Consider the following 20,645-nt stretch of genomic DNA (forward strand, 5'->3'; position numbering starts at 1 on the left):
ATGCATGTATAACCTATTTGTCTGTCTCTGATAATCTCTGAGTCTGTTTTTGTGTTTAAACTTACTGTAAATAAATGAGAGCTCAACTGCTTGGAGTGTGCATTTATTGAAAATTCACTTTCTTATTTGTTAGGAAACAATCTGATCAACCCCAATAATCCAAACTGGCCGGGGTAATGGAGTCAAATTGTTAAATGCTGTGGTGAGCAAATACTTTTATTGATAAGATATGCACAATTCTTAAAAAAAAAAGAAAATAATAATAATCCCGAAACACGTGTAAGGTTTTGAATCTGCAGAAAGTTTGGAACAATACAGCAGATTGATTAATTAATTAATACTAATATTTACATAAACAAAGACATTTGCATGCAAAAAGGCACAAATTGTTGCAGAAAAATTCACCAAAATGCAAGAAAATTTGTCCTGGGGGACGACCACTAAACACCCCGGTTATAACTTGTCCGCCCTAATGTCAAAACAAACGTTTTCGCTAGGTAGGTGGAGTCGCAATCCCCCCCCCCCATGTTGAAACCAGTGGCGATTCTTTTATCAATTTTAGAGTTTGCGAACGTGTGTTAGTGACAGAGGGCAAACAACAGGTTTAACATCCTGTGTCGCTGTCGCCAATGCAAAAGTGTTGGTACTTTGATTAAATGCTAATTCCTATCACTAAAGTGCAATATCAACTAAGGTCGGTCTTTATTCATATTATGGGCCAGTACAGCAGTACTGAGTACGGGCACTTCTGATGTTAGTCCACGTGAGTACCCTTACTTCTAATTATTATTAATAGATGTATTAATAGGCTGAAAATAGGCTATATATCATGATTCATAGGTTAAAAAAAACCAAGCCATTCTATGTAAAATCAAACATTCAGCAGCCCCATATAGGCCGAATGATCCTTTGTTTCATAAGCACATTTTCAGACTGCGATGATTCAAGGCTCCTTAGATCAAATCATCGAACAGTCGACAATTCAGGGTCACGCTTACATGATAATATGAAATATAAATATTTTCAAGACACATGCGAAGACCATGTCATGGAACTGCTGAATAATAGGCTACAGGCACTGTTTTTATAACAATTCGGGCACTGTGGCAATGTCTTGTGGAGAGACCCTTTAGGAGCCTTTTAGCTCTTTTATTTGAAATTGTGCTCACAAGGTGCATATTCCTAATAAAGATGATGTGTTTAATCAAATTACCACAAACTTAAACAAATAAAGTATTATTATTACTAGTTACTTTACACATTAAGATTTCACACAAAAGACGTGTTTATAAAATACCATGTTTTATTCCAAATTAAACTAGCCAACAATATAACGGCCTACAAAGTCCAGCTGAAATTATTAGACCATTAAGAACACAACTGGTTGGATCCTTTACACTTTCTAAAATGTGAGGATTTTTCTGGATCAAGACTCGAGTACTTTTACTTTTAATATTTCAAGTACATTTTCCTGATTATGCTTTTTGTTTTTTTCCCTTTCCTTTATTGTGTTAAATATCTTTTTGTGCATGTTATAGGTTCACAAAGTGAAAAAGCCCAAAGTCCCCCCCCAAAGGGACTTACCATCTCCAACAGAAAACACAGTTCACCAACTGCTCCAAACAGCTCTATTGTAGTCCAGCCTTTACTTCAGAGACCAACGTGGTCACTTTGTAACACACGTTATAATGCTCACCTAGCTGCTAGCGTAGCACGCCCTCATTCTTTGCTTCTGACTGGCTAGTAGTCCATACCTGCCAACATTTGGTTTTCAAAATCCGGGAGATTTTACTTGTTAGAGTATTTTATATTTTACAGTGTGGTATTAGTAGGCCTACTTTTACTTAAGTAACGGATCTGAATACTTCTTCCCCCACTGCACAGCTGATATTTGAGTTGATCCACAGCTGGATTTGACCCGCCAAAAGGATTCCACAGGCGCCTGTGAAGTATGTGAAGGAGATGAGCTGCCATACTATGACAGAGGCGGAAGTGAAAGTAAAACTCGAGTGTTTCCTAGTTCAGATCACATCGGCGTCTCAGTGGAGCCGCAGACATGAGCTCTTCCCAGTTTAACGCCGTTTTACTGGGTATATCTAACCAGCTGTCGACTAAGGAGCTGGAGGATTTAAAGTTTCTGTGTATAGACATCATCGGCAAAAGGCAGCGGGACGATGTCAAGTCCGGAATCAAACTGTTCCAGCTCCTGATGGAGAGAGGCAAACTGGGAGCCGACAACACCAAGTGGCTGTCCGATTCGCTCACAAACATTAATCGACAAGACCTCTCGCACAAATTGAACAATTTTGAAAGCCAGTGTGAAATCACCGACGACCAACCGGACGACGACGAGAAAGGTAGGCTACGAACCCGGTGTTGTATCGAGTTGTGTTCTCCCGTCGAACTCTGTCTCTCCCCCTAACGTTACATAAACCTGAACCAAACCTTAAACCTAACTACTGGTATTCAGGCGACTCAAGGAAGAGCTACTATTAACGTTAGGATAGCCTACTGCTATATTGCTATTATTAAGCTACTATAGGCTTCTACTTTTTCTTTTGAGTGGTTGAAAATGGCTGAAAAGTCCCTTCACACGTAGGGAACTCAGTGCTTTGAGCCAATGTGAAGCCCCCCCATTTCACAGTCTGTCAGTTCTTTTTCTGAAGTTGGAGTTCCACGTTGATTCCACAGTTATGTTAGCCCTGTTACAGTCAATGTAAACTTGTAATCTTAATCTCAGTGTGTTCATGGATATTAAGTTCATTGTTTCTGGTGTCATAGCTTGATATGTAATTCACTGAGAGTCATGCCAGTCTAACTCAGTCTGTGAGTGTCATACAGTTGGTATGAGGCTCCGAAAGCACCTGACCTACCAGTGATAATGCCTCCAGGTTAAAGGGTAACTTTTTTTTTTTTTTTTTTTTTTCAACAATCTTTGACGTTGGTCCAGTATTAAGCAAGATCGCTGCAGTCGGCAGCAGAGAAACAAGCTACAATGTAAGTTAATAGGGCAATTGTCCAGCTTGTATTTACGTTCACAAAAGTGCTCGTTTTGCAACTGACAGACTCAGATTAATATTCTAAGTGTCTGACAAAATTATGGTAAAGATTTCTAGGAGGTCGACATTTCATTAACGAGTAAGATCCTTTTTTTTTTTTTTTTTTTTTTTTAAAAACATCCTCGAATTTGCGTTGGCTAAAGCCACCAGACTTCATATAAATAAATAGTAATTTTAGCATTGTAAAATACACTTCATTCAAAGTCGACAGAAACCAAATAAAACTATGAAAAACCGCTTTGGGTTGTCTTTCCACTTTTCCAACCATCACAACTCTAGTTTTGGTTGAAATAAACACATAGTTTACCGATTTACATGTGACTATATACAGTGTTGGGGAGTAACGGAATACATGTAATACAAATTATGAGTAACTGTATTCCGTTACAGTTACAATTTAAATAGTTGGTATTTAGAATACAGTTACATTGTTAAAATCAATGGATTACATGACAATACTTATCCGTTTCACGAGTTTATTCACTCTGAATAAATTAAGGCAACTTAATGCATTTTCCAGAAGCCCCGATATGAAATAGAAAAAAATAGCTATTTGCGTGATCAGTCACAATGGAGTCGGAACCGGCACGACAGAGCCAGGGCAGCAATAAGTTTCTATCTTGGAAATTCAAACAGCATTTCACATTAAAGAACGAACAGGGAGAATGAAATACAGCTAACTCTGCAGCCTCTGCTTGCCAGCAACCAACCTCCTTTCAGCTCCAAATTACTCCACCTCCAACCTGAAGAAGCATCTTAAAGTAAGTTATTTTTTTAATTAGCCAAGGGTATTCGTCTGCTGTAGTTTTACTGGTCACCTTGCTATTTTAACATTGACGTGCGACTTTACATTCTCCTAGGTGCTGATTTACTAGCTCCAGAGCCGTTTAAAGACTGACTAGCCCCGTTTGACATGCTAACTAACGTTAGCTAAAATTAGCTTGTTGTGGTAGCTTAGACTGCAGTTCGATTTTTGTAGTATGCTATGCAGTTCGTCACTACCAATACAATAATCTATCTGCTTGTTCAGGTACACATTCAACTAGTTGGAATAAAAAGAACACACCATTATAGGCCTGTTTAGTAAGCTGGATGTGATAGCCGCATTCCTACATCTTGAAGTAATCCAAGTATTCAGAATACGTTACTCAGATTGAGTAATGTAACGGAATACGTTACAGATTACTTTTGTGGGCGTGTATTCTGTAACGAAATACGTTTTGAAAGTATCCTTCCCAACACTGACTATATATTTGCCCTATGCACGCTAAAAGTATTGTTTCTTTAAATGGAGTCTGGTGGGTTTAGCGCTAGCGACTACAGAACTGTTTCTGGTTAAACAGAAAGGTCTCAGAGAGGTTTTAACAAGGTCTATCTCTGTAGGGATCCTTTCCATAACGTTGTCAGATACTCAGAATAATAATCTAAGCTTTTCCAGGGCTCGACATTAACTTTTTGAGGCACTTGTCCTTTGGACAAGTACATTTACGTTTCACTTGTCAATGCACAAAAGTCACTTGTCCGGGTAAAGATTTATAATTTTTAAAGATTTTATAACTGTTGAAAGCTGGTTTGAAAGAGGCTGATTTATTTAGGGGATCCTTTTTAAAATGTGTAGCAACTTTACAGTTGAATATTAGCAGATATTTAACTACTTACATTTAACCGATACATAAATATTTTGTTTGAGTTTTAACTTGTCCAGTGGGGCAAGTCAATTTCTTTTCCACTTGCCCTACAAAAAAATCCACTTGTCCCGGACAAGTGGACAAGCTTTAATGTTGAGCCCGGCTTTTAGTGGTAAAACAGCATGTTTAGTGGACCAAACTCACGCTGAACATTTGACCCATAGGGTTACATGCAGCCCAGTCTGTGGCTGCCGGTTACAGCGTTCACGTTTAATACTGGACCAATGTTAAAAAACATAGGAAAATAGGTTGAAAAAAAAGGTAGTTACCCTTTGCTTTAGCTTCATTCATTTATCATTTGAAAAAGGTCCTCCTCAGTTTCATAAAGGCCAATTTTACACCTGCAAACTGCTTCAGGGGGTTCCCTGGCGTTATAAGGCTTTATAAGATGCAGCACCCAAGCCGTTTTGTGCACCACCTAAGCTGAATGAATTTAAAAATCAATGTGAGCATCAAAACTAATTTAATGACTTTTCTCAGATCTAATGATTGTAGTTGGTCCCCAGGACTTCTTTAGCCAGTTTTGTTTATCAGGTTTGTGACTGTTATTATCTGCTCTTAGTTTTAAACACAGATATGGTAATAATAATGCTCTTAATGAAACCGGTTAATGAAATTGATTCATTAAAAATGTTATAACAATAACTTTGTCATAACTTTACACCGTTTAGCTGTCAGCATTTTAACCGTGTTCATTCCAGCTGCTAGCTAACGGTAGGCTAACGTCACCTGCTGCCAAGTGTAATGTGATGTTTCTGTTGCCTCTAACGTCCGTTTCGGAGCATCGGAGAGCAGCGCGGACATTTCGGTGGCACCGAAATGAGGCACAGAAATCTGCTTTGTTAATCGGTCCAGTAGATATCGGTCGTTACTCGTTAAGGCACCGGTGCAGTATTGGCAATGGGTCTCAGTTCCCAACCCTATATATAAGTGAAATGTAGCTTTCTGAACTGCTTGGAACAGATGAATATGTAAAGGCATACTTCTAACTCCATACATAGAGGAGAAGTGGGACAGACCTTTTTCTTTAATAAGCCCCGGGCAGTTCCCAATGGTCTCCATAAGCTGCCAAATATCACCTTTGTCCTGTGGTTGGTGTTGGATTAGTGGTAGGGAGAAAATCAGATATTACGATATTCTTGACCAAATACCTCAATATCGATATTGCAGCGATATTCTAGGGTTGACAATTGGTGCTTTAACAAAATATGTTCAAACTTAGATTTTAGATAATCATCAGTAATGTAAACATAATGTCAAAGTGGGGAAAAGGCAAATATTAGAACAGCTAGAACAGTCTGTTAAGTACAGAAAAGTACATCACTTTATGTAATGCAGCCTTTAAAACCAGGAAAAGACAACACTTATGTCATATCACGATATTACGATATCCAAAATTTAAGACGATATCTAGTCTCATATCACGATATCAAGATAATATCGATATATTGCCCAGCCCTAATTAGTTTCATTAATGTTTTGCATAAAAACGAGTCCATTGTTTCCCAAATAAGGACATATTTTCTTCTCTAAACCCACAATGTCTTCCTCTACTTTTGTCAGCCAAACTGGACGTTGCCACAGAGGTGATCGCCGAGCATCTGGGAAGGTCTTGGCGTAAACTGGGCCGCCGACTGGGTTTGAATGACGTGAAGCTGGACTCCATCTCCAGGAGGCATCCCACTGATCTGGAGGAGACGACGCGGGAGCTGCTGAAGGAGTGGAGGAAGAGTCGAGGAGCCGAGGCCCGAACAGCGCAGCTGGTCGAAGCCCTGAGAGCCTGCCAGTTCAACCTGACCGCTGATAAAGTGGAGGACCGACTCTCATCCCCCTGATGCTGATGGAGACTTACAGATAGGACTGAGATACACTTTGGGGATGAAAATGAGAGTTGTGATTAACTTTCAGGGAAAGAAATTATCTATCAGAGAAATTTATACACATATAAATATAAATATATATATATATATATATATATATATATATATATATATATATATATACACACCGTTATCCACAAGAGAAATCATCTTCTGATCAATAAATCGACTTCCTGAATGTCATAAAACGTATCATATTGGTCATGTTTCACGTTTTATCTGAAGATGAAAACAGAGAAATGTACTCCAGTGACATTCTGATTCATGAAATAACGATAATTTAACTGAAATGGTGAACTTTACAAGGTAGTTATTAAAATGGCAAATATTCGTCCTGCGACATGAGAGACTTCTGCCGGTGGTGGTGGACATTATTACATATATAATAATAAAAATAACTTTCATTAGAAATCACCTTTCAAAACAAAGTTACAGTGGTTTACAGTTAAAATATAAAAAAGAAGTAGATACAATCCAAAACTTAAAATATACACAAGATGAAATAGTTTAAACTATTAGAAAAAAAACATCAGTTAAGTGAGTTTCAAGAAGAGATTTAAAGGAGGATACAGAGTTTTGCAGCCGCTCAACCTGCACAAACAAGAAGCCGTGTAATTCTTAAAGGTGCACTGTGTAGGAATTTCTCCCATCTTTCTCCGATCTTTGCATTCAAACGAATAGTGCTCTCTAGCGCCTCGCTTTTTCAAATGCAACTACTGTTGCAACTACGGTAGCCTATGACAACAGGTCTTCCAATTTTCGCTTTTTTGGCGACGAGGATTCCTTCTCCTGTGGCTCGGCATAAGTATGATCCTAAACCAAAACAAAGGTAATGTGGCTTTGTCTTGCGACATGTTTATTGATGTGAGAAGAGAGGGAGTTAAATCCCAGATCCGGTTTCTCTCGGTCACCTTTTTTAAATTCTTTTGACTGAAGTTTGAGGAATGCCTGCGCACCACGTCAGCCAGGAGGAGCTGTAGCACGCCGTCTGAAAATGTCATTTTACTTTTTCTCTCTTTTTCTGCCGACTGAGTTTGAGTTTCACAGCCGAGAGGCCCGGACAGCAAAGGACCCTTAGTGACAAGCGGAGACTCTGGAACCATTAGTAGGGCCCCGCCAGTGGCAGAAGATCTCAAGCAGCGATCATCAGGCACATCACAGATACAGGCCTGAGCATTCAAAGCTTTAAAAACTAGCAGTACAAATGTCCTATTGTAAAATGTGATGGTGTATTTGAATATTTCTGCATACTGGGGTCCCTAAACAGTCTTGGAGTTGTATAAATTGGGTCTGACTGGAAAGTTGAGACTTGTGAATTCGCAACCCGTTCTCACTCCGAACTCATAAAATAAGGATGCTTGGGCAGTGGCTGTCAGCGTCAGATAGGCCGCAAAACGCACCCTTCATCGTGCGTGTAGAACACACCGGGCAGAGCAGCAGCTACACGGCGCTGTAAGATGGCGTAGTATTAAGAGCGGCAATGGTAGCAAGTAATATTAAAGCCCAAAATTCCACCTAGGGAGGGAGGCTGGTTGGGGTGGTGATCCAAACCACCCAGGACTTTCACCCCGGAGACTGGGGTTCGTGTTCCTCGTGTTATGTTTCCTAAACCCAGAGTCGCTATCTTCTTTTCCTAAACCCAACTGTCCCGTTCTTGTCCCGCAACCCGCATGTCACAGAAACGTGCCTTTTATAAGCCCACCCGCCATCTTTTCCTTAAAGGACAATTCCGGCGTAAAATGAACCTAGGGGTTAATAACATATCCGTACCGAGTCAAACGTTCTCTGGAATATGTTTTCATGCTAACCGAATGTGTCTCTAGCTTTAAACAAACTACCACAAGACCAGTGATTAGCTGCTAACGCTAGCTTTCAAGTTGCAGTCTTTTTCAAGTTGCAGTCTTTTTGGTACAAAATTCCCTCTTTGTGTGTCCCTGGCCAAGACAAAAAGTCCAACGAAAAAAGAAAATTCCCGCACCCACTTGTCACATCCGGATTGGTTGATTTGGTCATTAATGTTTCAGTCACAAGGACCTTTCTCAATTCAATTCAATTTTAGCGTTAGCAGCTAACCACCAGTTTTGCGGTAGATTGTTAAAAGCTAGAGACGCATTCGATTAGCATGAAAACATATTGCAGAGAACGTTTGACTCGGTACCCATATGTTATTAACCCCTAGGTTGATTTTACGCCGGAATTGTCCTTTAACCTAACAGCGTCAAAAGTGATGCCAATAGTCCCAACCCAGCACGTTTAGATATGACACTAAAGGAGACTTTTAGCGTCAATAACAACGCCAAAGGCACCTGACCAAGCGTCAAATTAATATTCAGGTTCTCAGCTTTCAGATGAGGTTCTTCACTACACTTCTGCGTTCTTCTGTTGATCTGTTGACCCCTGGACACCCCCTTTCCCTAACCCCTACCCCTCTTAAAAAAGAAGAATGCTAAGAGGCTAGCCCATTTCCAGCCTTTGTGCTAAGCTAACCTAACCAGTCTGCTGGCCATCGCTTCATATTTTACAGATATGAGAGTGGCATGGATCTTTTTACCACAAAATGAATAAGCATATTTTCCAAAATGTCTAACTATTCCTATGTTTTCTGATTCAGAATCAAATGAAATGATTAGGAATGCATTGTAATACTGCAAGGGAAATGAAACTTTATTTTCTGATCAGAAGCCATCAAACTACTTACACTACTGTGATGATTGATTTTTTTTTTTTTTATGTGATATAAAAATAAAATCAGATGATATTTCAAATGTGTCTCATTAACATCCCCAGAATCTACAAAGTGCCTATGCTCTTTGCGGTTTTCATGAAACAGTCCAGCGGCAAGCAGTATTTAATGTTTATGAAGTTACAGATTTATTGTTACAGGGCAACCCAAAACCCTCCATCTGCTTCATCGGCACGCTCTGATGTCATCAGGGCGCCAGGTCAAAGGTCACGTGCAGTTTCTGTAGAAGAAATGCATGTCAATAACTGAGCCTTTTCAGAAGAACAATGATGAAGTGTGATTGATTATGTTGGCCCCGAAGGACAAAACACAACCGAAAAAGTAAATGAAAGGTTTTGTTTTGTAAAATGTCGGCTTTTGACCTTCGTGGTCAACGTAATTTTCACTGTGTGAATATTCCAATTATGTTGATTTTAACATTAAAAGATAGTCCACAATAAGTCTGTCTTAAAACAATATTCATATTAGGGGTGTGCAAAAAAATCAATTCACATTCGAATCGCGATTTAAGCTCTACCGATTCAAAATCGATTCATAGAATTCCAAAAATTGATTCATATTTTTTAAACTTTAAAAAAACAAACATTTCTTGTATGTCTACTGCAATCACATGGGAAAAGGAACTACATTTACATACTGTGAATCGTTTTTTGAATCGAGAATCGTTTTTGAATCGAAAATTGATTTTGAATCGAATCTTGAGCCTAAAAATCGATATCGAATCATATCGTGACATTTTCTGAATCGTGCACCCCTAATTCATATGCCCATATTAACTTTAAAAGAGTTTTTTTCTTCCTGTAATCCTTCCCCTGTTCTATGTTACCATTGTTAATGATGGGGGATAAAATCCCCAGTTCTTTGCAAAAAACAATTTTGCCAAAGTTTATCTGATATTATTAGGCTTTAACTGTCTGAGTTAGATTAGTCTCTCTTTGCCAGACCATCCACAGCGCTGCGAAGGAGGAGGAGGAGGGTCTGGCTAGTCTACACAGCATTTCGGGAGGGGAGAAAACATGCTCTGGTTTATTGGCATTTCTTTAAACCAATCACAATTGTCATGGGCGTCATAGTGGATTTTGTCCCCCATCATTTACACTGGAAGCCCTTTAGGAAGGGATCTCATCAGAGCCAGCATGGGAGGAATGATCCCAGCAAGCAAAAAGTCTTTCAGTGTTCATACAGGCACCTAACTATTGGTTTAAAACAGACTTGAAAAATTTGTCATTTCAGTTTTTTCACTGCCGTGAATTGACTTTGCTGTGCGTAGAGCTTTACTGTGACTGTGTGATCCTATAATGTTTTTGTACTTTGTCTTCCTTCCAGCTAAGCCACAGTATACTTACAGCACTGGTACAGCCTGTTCAGCCTATCAATGTCATTCCTGCTCATCTGGGTGGCCTGGCCGAAGGACACGTTAGGGTCGGGAATGGGCATCATAGTGGGGCGGTTGTTCTTGGAGAAGGCGTACCTGGAGAATCACAGATACCACAATGCAAAGCGGGTTGAGCTTGGGTACCTGATACTTGTGATAATGGTTTAAAAGTAGATTCAGGTTGGTTATACTGCTTCCACCAGAGTCACTGATAACACAAGCTCTTGTACAGGCCATCTATTACAGACAGTAGAATTCCCTAAAGTCACCCAGTAAGTGTCTGACTTAGCTGAGCCTCCAGTTTGTCCTGCTAGTCGGAGCAGTAGCTCATATAAGAGCAAAAGCTGCCTGTGTGATTGAATTGTAGAAAAAGGGAGAAAAGCACAGGCACTTATAGCAAGTACTTATACTTATGCAGTAAAAGGGAAGTGAAAGATAAATAAAAATGTAAATAAAACATGAAGCTATCCATACTTCTCATATTGCATGACAGAGTTGTAGTCGTAAGGAGTTCCCTGGTTCAGAGTGTTGATTATGTTGAAGTTGTACGACATTCCTGCGGAGACGAGAGAAAATATACACATAAGTTCGCAGACATTTACGTTTAATAGTTAACCACAAACATTTGCTCAAGGGATGATAGAAAAGAACCAGCCGTTTTGCAGAATGCCAAATAAATATTGTAATAATCAGCTCTCACAGCTGACTAATGAAGCCTTTACTGAAATGCTTTAAGCTGCAGTTCTACCTACGGCCACTAGATGGTGGCTCTTAAAAGCAGAGCTTGTAACTTAACACTAAATACACTTACATGACTATGTAAGTTACGTGTACAGTCACTTTATTTATTATTTATATCTGTTGATTCCAACAAGTCCTCCAATCCATACGACTAGGAGCCTTTCATAAATTAGCGTCCCTAGCGGTGGCAGGAAATACGATTTTTTGCCCTCACACATAAACATAACACGTGAGTCGCGGTTTTAAACACATCGTTAGCATTGTGAAGCGGTTGCAGTTTGGTTGTTTTGGTTAGGTTTAGGCACAAACAATACTTGTAGGTCTAGTAAAAACTTCATTACATTACTTCACAAAAGTTGTTTTGGATTAACATCGGTCAGTGTAACGCTTATCAGTTCAATTTTCTAAGCACAAACGGACATTTGGAAAAACAGAAAAATGGGTTCAAATATCCAATTTCTCATTTTTTTCCACCTTAACAAATAAAAAATTGGATCTTTAAATTGTTTTTCTAATTTTCTGTTTTTATTCAGAGGATCAGAAATTTAGAAAATTACAAAATTGCGTCTGGGCTCCAATTATTCAATAATGCAATGGTATTCTCTCATTTCCTTGTTCCGCCTAGCTACGCCCCCCGCACTCGAAACCATCAGTTGCAAGCACCTCTGACCCCAAAGTCTATCAGTTTTTATTTAATTTTTGGTCCATATGAAGTTAATGACCTGCATATTCCAAAAAGTAGAGGAAGAGAATACCATTGCAGTATTGAATAATTGGAGCCCAGATGCAATTTTGTAATTTTCTAAATTTCTGATCCTCTGAATAAAAACAGAAAATTGGAAAAACAGGTTAAAGATCCAATTTTTTAATTTGTCATGGTGGAAAAAAAATGAAAAATTGGATATTTGAACCCATTTTTCTGTTTTTCCAAATTTCCGTTTGTGCTTAGAAAATTGAACTGATAAGCGTTACACTGACCAACATCACTTACTCTACCTTTAATGTAAGCGCCTGTTTTGACAGGGAAAAAGAATGTATGTATTAAAAAAGATATCTCCATTGCATTGATTTTGATCCCTCTTTTTAAACTGCCCATTGTTAGTATGATAAATTGCTAAACTGAAAATCCAACTTGGGAGAATAATTTTGTTTCCTTTATGTGTTTGCTTGATTTACAGGTGCCTATCAAAGTCAGCCATGGTGGTTGTTGCTCTTCCTGGCTCAGTTCCTCGTACATTTCCTCCTTTTTCACCAATGTTTGATTTTCCGTCTAAGTCAGTTGTATTTTTTCATTGGGTTTCTGCTTAATGTATTTCTGCTTTATTCCTTTCAATCATGTTTAACTCAAACAGTGAGACTATTTCTGCCTCTACAGCAGCTCTGCCTCTAAGAGAGACTAAAAACAAGTCATAGAATAGATGGTGAAACGTTCTAACCATCCTGGATGTTTTCCCAGTACACCTTGATGTAGCTGTCCCTGTCGGAGCGGGTCTGTTCGTGGTTGAAGCCGAGGGCGTGGAGCAGCTCGTGCTGGACGGTGCTGTGGTACAGACATCCACTGCGGGCCAGAGACACAGTCTGAGCACCACCCTGACGACCCACGTAGGAGTAGCAGCTGGCAACACATAAACATACAGCAGTTTTAGAAATCATACGAGATATTACCATGTGGAAGTATAAAGGGAGGAGCTGCTACAGTCCTCGCAGAACAACAGTGTGAGAGAGTGTGCTGCATTCAGTCAGATCTTTGCTATTCAAACATGACTATTCTGTAATTCCTGCTCATTCTACTAGTCACTGGTCACTATCAGTGGCTGCTTAAAATGGTTTTGGTCAAGCAAACGTCACCAGAGAATTAGTCTCGCATTGTCAGACCTATCTTGTTGCCTTGTTACGCCGTCCAATTTTTCTTCAAAACTTCAAATTTTCAGCACACAGCTTGCTAGTTCGTAGTTTGTTGTTGTTTCCCGAAGCTAATGGAGTTTGAGAACAGCAATGCACGGAGAGCAGAAGGTGAGCACGGAAGTACATGGACAGTGTTGCCTGAACGCGTTCATTGAATGATAGTTCATGAACTCGTTCCTATTTTGGGCGAACGTGAACTGAACGTACCGTATTACTGCCGGATGAACGTTACTGTGAACTCGTTCATTCTGGTGTCAGTTTAACTTCGTTCAATAGGGTGCCAGATATAGTTTTAGTGTTAAAACTGATAAAATATTTGCTGTCTGTAGTTCTATGTGGGCTGTGGCAATAATTTTGAAAAAAAATAGCTCGCGGCAACATATGGAAAAAAAGAACTATGAACTAGTTCATTTTTGGAACTGTGAACTTAGTTCAAAATGTTGAAGCATGAACTATGAACTGGACTAGTTCATTTTAAAATGTGTGAACTGGAAGTACATGTACTTCCAGGCTAACAGAGCAAGTCCTGGTTAAAATACTCATCTCAAAGCATGCACTTTCTGTATCTAATGAAACGTAAAGTAATCTGTGTTTCATTATAAGTGAATGAAGGGGAGGACTGAGATGCTTTAAAGCTGCAAAAGGCAACTTTTACAACAGAGGCTTCTAGACCGAGGTTTTATCCATGTACGACGGTTGAAGGTGTAAATGGTTGCAGTAAGAACATAAAAAGCAGTCCACGTGTATGGTTTAAACCCTGCCGTGGAGTTGTGAACCTACGGCCGGACCCTTACCCGTTCCTGGACTCGATGCTCAGCCACTCATGATCACCGTTCTGGTAGGGTCTGAAACGGATGCAGGAAACTGAAGAGAAAGACTCCAGTCCACGAGTGATGATGGCCGCTTCGCGGGAGGCTGGCAGGACAGATAAATAAAAACCGTAATGTGCATTCAACAATCATATACTGGATTAAAAGGCTGAGTATTGGATTTTTTGATTTTACACACTCAGATCTCACGGAAACCGCAATTGTCAGATTGACAGTACTTAAGCCCATGGATTGGGAGGGGGGGCATTGACTTCACGCGGCCCGCGTGAGGTCAATGGGAAGTTAGCAATCAAACGTAAATACGTGTACATGCATGGAATACAACTGTATTGCTTTTATTTTGAAGCCGACTGTTTTCTGTTGTTGCTTTTTTTGTGTGCAAACGTATGCAGCTTCTTCTTCTCTGGTTGCAAGTCACAATTAAAAAGAAGTAGAAGAAGAACTGCAATGTCTCGGACCCATAGACAGTATATAATGGACCAACAGACCCCGTTGCTCTCGACGGAGACCAGTGAAGGCTATTAGAAGCACTTTTCCGGTGATGGCCAGCTTTACTGCGCAGCCTCCAACTGAGCTTAAAGCCAAAATGAATGCTAGTCAGTGGAATGGTAACGGGAGGTGATGGCCAGGTAGCAACAAAATGGCGCCATAGGAGGTTCTGAAGCGAAGCTTACCCCCTTGTTCGGACCCCTGTGTCGGCGAGCCGCGAACTGAGCTCATGAGAGACGTTAGCATGGACATGAATGAGCTGTTATCCCTAAGAAATGTCAGCTCATGGAAAAGAAATAAAGGTTAATACAGAGTGCCGAGTTTTTAACCAAACATGGACTTCTAAGTATGTATTTACTGAAGTCAAAGGTAAAGCTCTGTGCTTAGTTTGCCGAGAACAGATCGCTGTGTTAAAGGAGCAGGCTTTTTTTTTTTACCAAGCGTCAAGACCAGATTTGTGATATCACACAAAATCGCCAAAACAGTAAAAGCCATTTTCTTAAGGGGAGTTTATTAAAGAGTGTTTGGTGGAGTCTGCTGCACTAATACGCCCGGAGAAAAAAGAGCCGTTTTGAGAACGTGCCGCCTGAAATAAAATTAATTTTGAGCAGAATTGAGTTTAGCCTATTGGTCCGGCCCTCCGCAACAGTCCCTGTTCCTCATGTGGCCCCTTGGGAAAATGAATTGCCCACCCCAGTTCTAAAGGGTAATTCACTGTTTTCTATTACACACATATGGTGAATTTAAAGGAACACGCCGACTTATTGTGAATTTAGCTTATTCACCGTAACCCCCAGAGTTAGACAAGTCCATACATACCCTTCTCATCTCCGTGCGTGCTGTAATGCTGTCTGACGGCTCCAGCGGCATCAGGCCAGCACAGAACATGCAGGTGAATGGTTCCAGTAATCCTACTGCTCCGAATAAGTGACAAAATAACGCCAACATGTTCCTATTTACATGTTGTGATTTATAAGTCTGGCGTGTACAAAAACAACGTAACATGAGACACAGCCGTCTTCTAACTGTAAACAAACCGGGAACTATATTCTCAGGCGGAAGAATATAGTACTTGGGCGGAGTGATATGCTCGCAGCAAGCCTGTCTGAGAATATAGTTCCCGGTTTGTTTACTGTTAGAAGACGGCTGTGTCTCATGTTACGTTGTTTTTTGTACACGCTGTGACTCTACAAATCACAACATGTAAATAGGAACATGTTGGTGTTATTTTGTCACTTTTGTCACAATTCGGAGCAGTAGGCTAGTTGGAACCAGTTACCTGCAGGATCTGTGCTAGGCTAAGCTAATGCTGGAACCGTCAGGCAGCGTTACAGCACGCACGGAGATGAGAAGGGTATGTATGGACTTGTGTTACTCTGGGGGTTACGGTGAATAAGCTAAATTCCCAATACGTCGGCGTGTTCCTTTAACTTAATAACAAAGAAACAGTCTCACAGGGTTGTACAAAAATCTAAATATTCACAGGGAAGTCCATCTAAATTAGCTGTGACTGTGACGACAAAGTAAAATGTATCTGTCCCTATGGGAATAAATCTAAACAAAACAATGGATGCTTACAGTATTGGTTGGAAATGTAGTAGGGAATGTAGACATTCCCATTGGCATTCTTCAGCCACAGGCAGCCTTCGGAGGTGCAGGGGTCAGCGTTTCTGTCGGCCCCTGGCTTCACAGCGATGTCTCCTCCAATCAGGGTGGGCTCGTCCAAGTCAGGGGCTGCAACACCAACACAGGTGTGAGTTTGAAATACACAGCAGGTTAGAAATGATTAATTAATTTGGAAATATGAATGCCCCCCCTCCCAATCCATGGGCTTAAGTACTGTCAATCTGACAATTGCGGTTTCCATTGGATCAGAGTACTGTCACTTGGCTGCCTGTTCTGCTAACTTTCCCAGCCCTTGTCACATGACCAATTAATGTTTCCATGACGACTATCCAAAATTCTGATACCATGGAATCAGCACTGGAGTTGTTTTTAAAAAAAAGTGGCAGACTGAGCCTATAGAAAATGTTTATTGTAATATGTAATTTGTTAAGTGAAACTAATAATGTTTTTTTTCAGAATTAGATAATGTTGTTCAATCCTGTCCAATATTTCCAATATTTCTAAGCAGATTTTCTATGCTGTATTCTGATAAAAAGACAATCTCCCAAAACTCAAATGAAAATCTTCTGTAAGTAGATTGTAAAGTGTAAACAGAGTATAAGTGAAGTATAACAAATAAATACACATACTTTAGGCCTTTTTATACAGATCACTCTCTCGGGATCTTGCATTTAGTGACAATATTTTTGAATTAAAATAAAATATGGACACTACAACATGGTTAAGGTCTGCTTAAGGTTAGGGGACTAACATAAAATAGTTAGGCTAAGGAAAGGCTGGACTTACTGCGGTCTCTGTTGGCTCTCTCCAGCAGTTGACCAACAGGCAGCTCCTTTGAAAAGTCCTCAAGGGTAGCAACATCTGCACAATACATGGTATATGACATCAGAATCACTTGGTTGCTCATCATCACATATACAGTTGTTAAATATCCAATGACAAAAAGATTCTGTTTTTTTTATATTTACTTTTATATTTTTTTATTGCAAGACAAACATTAAAGGTGCTGTAGGTAGGAATGTGAAGATCCAGGACTTGAACATCGACAACCTCTCAGTCCCTCCCCCCTTTCTGCTAACGCCCAAAACAGTCTCCTAAGCCCCTCCGCCCACAAGTGAGAATGAATGCATGTGCATGAGCAGTGATTGACACGCAGTTAGACGTCTCAGTGCTACTCTATTACCCCCACCGATACTATTACAGAAAAAATACAGATATCTATCTCAGGGCAGTGCCAGGGCGTGGGTCAGCAGGGCCAGCTGCGTTATTGTTTCCTTTTGTAGTTAATGACATGAAATTAAATTTAGTTGGGATTTGTGCTTCCAATTATTTTTAATTTTTTGACTGATTTGTCCAGTTTTGGGTCGCCCCCATAAACTTCAAGGATGGAGCTGGCCCATTGTGGGAAACATAAGGACGGAGCTTGTTTATTAGGGATAAACAGTCAGATGTAGTTATTCTGTTGGCTGAAAGGTGTCCCAGCCTTCATTCCCCATGCTATGTCAATAATAATACTCTTGCTACTATCGCACCAAAACATAAATGAGTTTATAAATCAGCCAGGTACAGAGAATATGTAACGTAATTTCCCTAATGGTCAGTTTTTTTTTTAAAGCTGGACAAAGAGGGGCTACAATTTCATTCTTACCTTCCTGTAGTCGCCCACGGTGACATGGAAAAGAAGAGCAAAATGTTATGGAAGCTCAGTCACAAAGACAGAATACAATCAGCTCTGCTTGCTATGTACTGTCGTTTTGGTGCTGCGCAGGATTAGTTTGATGTCATTTCCACTTATTGTTGCAAAGTTTCTCTGTACAGTAGCTTTATACTTGAACCTCAGTCTATTTCAATGTCAGACTTAAATCTATACAAGGCAATTTATAGCTTGACATTTTCAAATTAACTTCCCAATATCCTTTTGACATGCCATTATTTAACTTTTAAGATTTAAAAAGTAGAATGCCCATGGTATAAGACAGTCCAGACATATTGGTGAACATGAACGTTCTCCCAAATCCATAAACTGGAGTGCTAAAACTCAAATTTGAGTCTGGAATGGTCCCTTCAACCGTCACTGCCTAAAGTCCCTAATATATTGGGAGAGGTTGGGAATGTTCTACACACTGAGAGCACCCGGGGGAATGTTCTTAATATATGGATACATTTTCTGTTTCAGAACTGAGAACACTACAATAGAACTAGAAAATTCCGCAAAAAATGTTGACTTGGTGCACAACCGAATAACACCGGCTAACAGTAAATCTGCTGTTTGACATGTCTTAAAAAGAGAGGACAACACGGTCTACAGTAAACAGTCTCCATGATAGGAGGAGGAGTTTGTGTTTGGTTATTCAGAATTTTTGAGAAACTCTATTCAAACTTTAAAATGTTAGGGTAGTATTCAAATTTCAAATCAAATCACATTAATACTTTTTAAAATTCTTTTTAAAATATTCAACCATCTTTGAAGCTTAAAGCCCTTCTGACATTTTTACATTAGTGTGTTTTGGATAGAATGTACTGACTCAGAGATGGGGATCCAACTGACAGAGTGAGGAGCAGCATATACACATTTATTTTTACTTTGCTATACCATCCATAGAATACATTTATTTTAAATCAAAATGTAGGGAATGTTGTGTCCTTTCTAACGATACGAACAGAGCCAAAAGTGTAAGTCCGGTGAACTCCATGGTTACATGTCTGCGACCGGCACAAATATTCCTAGATTTTAGTAAAAAAAAAAAAAAAAAAAGAAATGTAGGGATAAAAATGTACAATGTTGTACAATGTACCTTTCTAACAATGTACTTATAGGGAGGCAAACAGACTTTCACATGAGGCACAGTGAGCTTCCAAGTGTAGCGGTGTCCACCAACTGCCTCTACTACCTGTATTAAATTATACAAGAAATACCAGAGTACAGAAACAGGCCCTTATCATAGATAACATTTGGGTATTAAAAAGTCAGTCTCCCATTTATTGTCTATGAAACAGCTCCACACTGAAAACACATCTCTTCCGACTGCACCTTGACTGAGAAGATGATGGTTACAAAACAAATTTGCTCTTACATGTTGCCCCTGCCTGTGGCACTTTGTAATCACTTTGTGATTCTTTCTGTTCTGAGTTTGTACCTTCACGGTTGAATACATTTACTAGAAGTTGCTTTGGAGAAAAGCGTCAGCTAAATGAAATGTAATGTGATGTAACATCACAAGTCTGAGCCTCCATTGTCTGGTTTCTGGCTTTCTGAGAGAGCAGCTCATTTTTACAAAGTGATTGAACTTCTTTTCAGCATTTTTGGCAATTTCTTTATGCTTTTGACACTTTTTAAAACAGTTTTGTCACTTTTTTCAATGTTTTGTTTTAAATTCATGGTCAATAAACCTAATTTATGACATTATACCAAATGTTTTAGCTAAAAAGGCAGATATTATGAATGATTTTGACTAATAGTTAAGATCGAAGGATGTTGAGTGGATCACAGACTGATTTATGTCAAAGTTTAGTCAGGATACTGTTTAAAAAACGTTTAAACATGTTTTTCAAATGTTATAAAAATTGAATAAAACACCCATAATCCAATTAAAGTAATCATTGATTTTACCTGCAAAGAACATCCATGCATCCATGTTATATTTGGGCATTTTGGTTGAAAGAGACCCATATTTCTGATATAAAAAACTTTGAAAATGCTTCAAATTTGACCCATTTTCCGTTTTAATTTAGGTGGTGTTTCCCCTTTTATTCCTATATTTTATACATGTTTAACTCTAATTTTGCTTGTTTTTCTTTTCTTTTCTCTTTAAAGAATGTTTTTAATTGCTCTTTAATGTTTTTTTAAGTACTTAGGATTGCCTTGTCGTTGAAATAATAAAAAAATAAAAAAATATTAATACATATATATATATATATATATATATATATATATATATATATATATATATATATATATATATATATATATATATATATATCTAAAGTTGATTTGCCTTTTGCCTGGTTGTCTCTAGTATTTGATTAAACATTAAATATTTTCTCTATTCATTGTCCTCGGTGTAGCTTCAACCTGAAAACATGACATTTCAAATCAAATAAACGCTTTGTAACTTCTTTTTGGAATGTGTCACCTTTTTTCCATATTAACATTTATAATATTGATTTCTGATTGGCATGTTTGCATGCAGGCCTTCATGTCATGTCAGTGAGATGAGGGGGTTTCTGGGTTATTTTACCTCGGCCCAGGAAGAGGACACCAGCAGCAGGGTCACGAGAGACCAGGAGAAAACCAACATGGCTGCAACAG

The 20,645-nt window shown here is 39.2% G+C and overlaps 2 protein-coding genes across 2 annotated transcripts; one reads left to right on the forward strand and one right to left on the reverse strand.

Annotated features, from left to right (window-relative positions):
- The first annotated feature begins 1,911 nt into the window (after positions 1-1,911).
- fadd (Fas (tnfrsf6)-associated via death domain) lies at positions 1,912-6,694 on the forward strand. The gene is made up of 2 exons (XM_028583227.1): positions 1,912-2,357; positions 6,311-6,694. The coding sequence occupies exons 1-2, from the start codon at positions 2,057-2,059 to the stop codon at positions 6,580-6,582; spliced, it is 573 nt and encodes a 190-aa protein (XP_028439028.1). The 5' UTR covers positions 1,912-2,056; the 3' UTR covers positions 6,583-6,694.
- Positions 6,695-9,270: 2,576 nt separating this feature from the next.
- LOC114569071 (high choriolytic enzyme 1-like) lies at positions 9,271-20,645 on the reverse strand. The gene is made up of 9 exons (XM_028598918.1): positions 20,575-20,645; positions 17,985-17,988; positions 17,123-17,197; positions 16,289-16,444; positions 14,186-14,306; positions 12,923-13,101; positions 11,220-11,301; positions 10,717-10,841; positions 9,271-9,590 (listed from the first exon to the last, which is right to left on the reverse strand). Coding segments are annotated over exons 1-9 (804 nt in total). The 5' UTR covers positions 20,635-20,645; the 3' UTR covers positions 9,271-9,588.

The sequence above is a fragment of the Perca flavescens genome, chromosome 1 (assembly GCF_004354835.1).
Source record: "Perca flavescens isolate YP-PL-M2 chromosome 1, PFLA_1.0, whole genome shotgun sequence".
Classification (NCBI taxonomy): domain Eukaryota; kingdom Metazoa; phylum Chordata; class Actinopteri; order Perciformes; family Percidae; genus Perca; species Perca flavescens.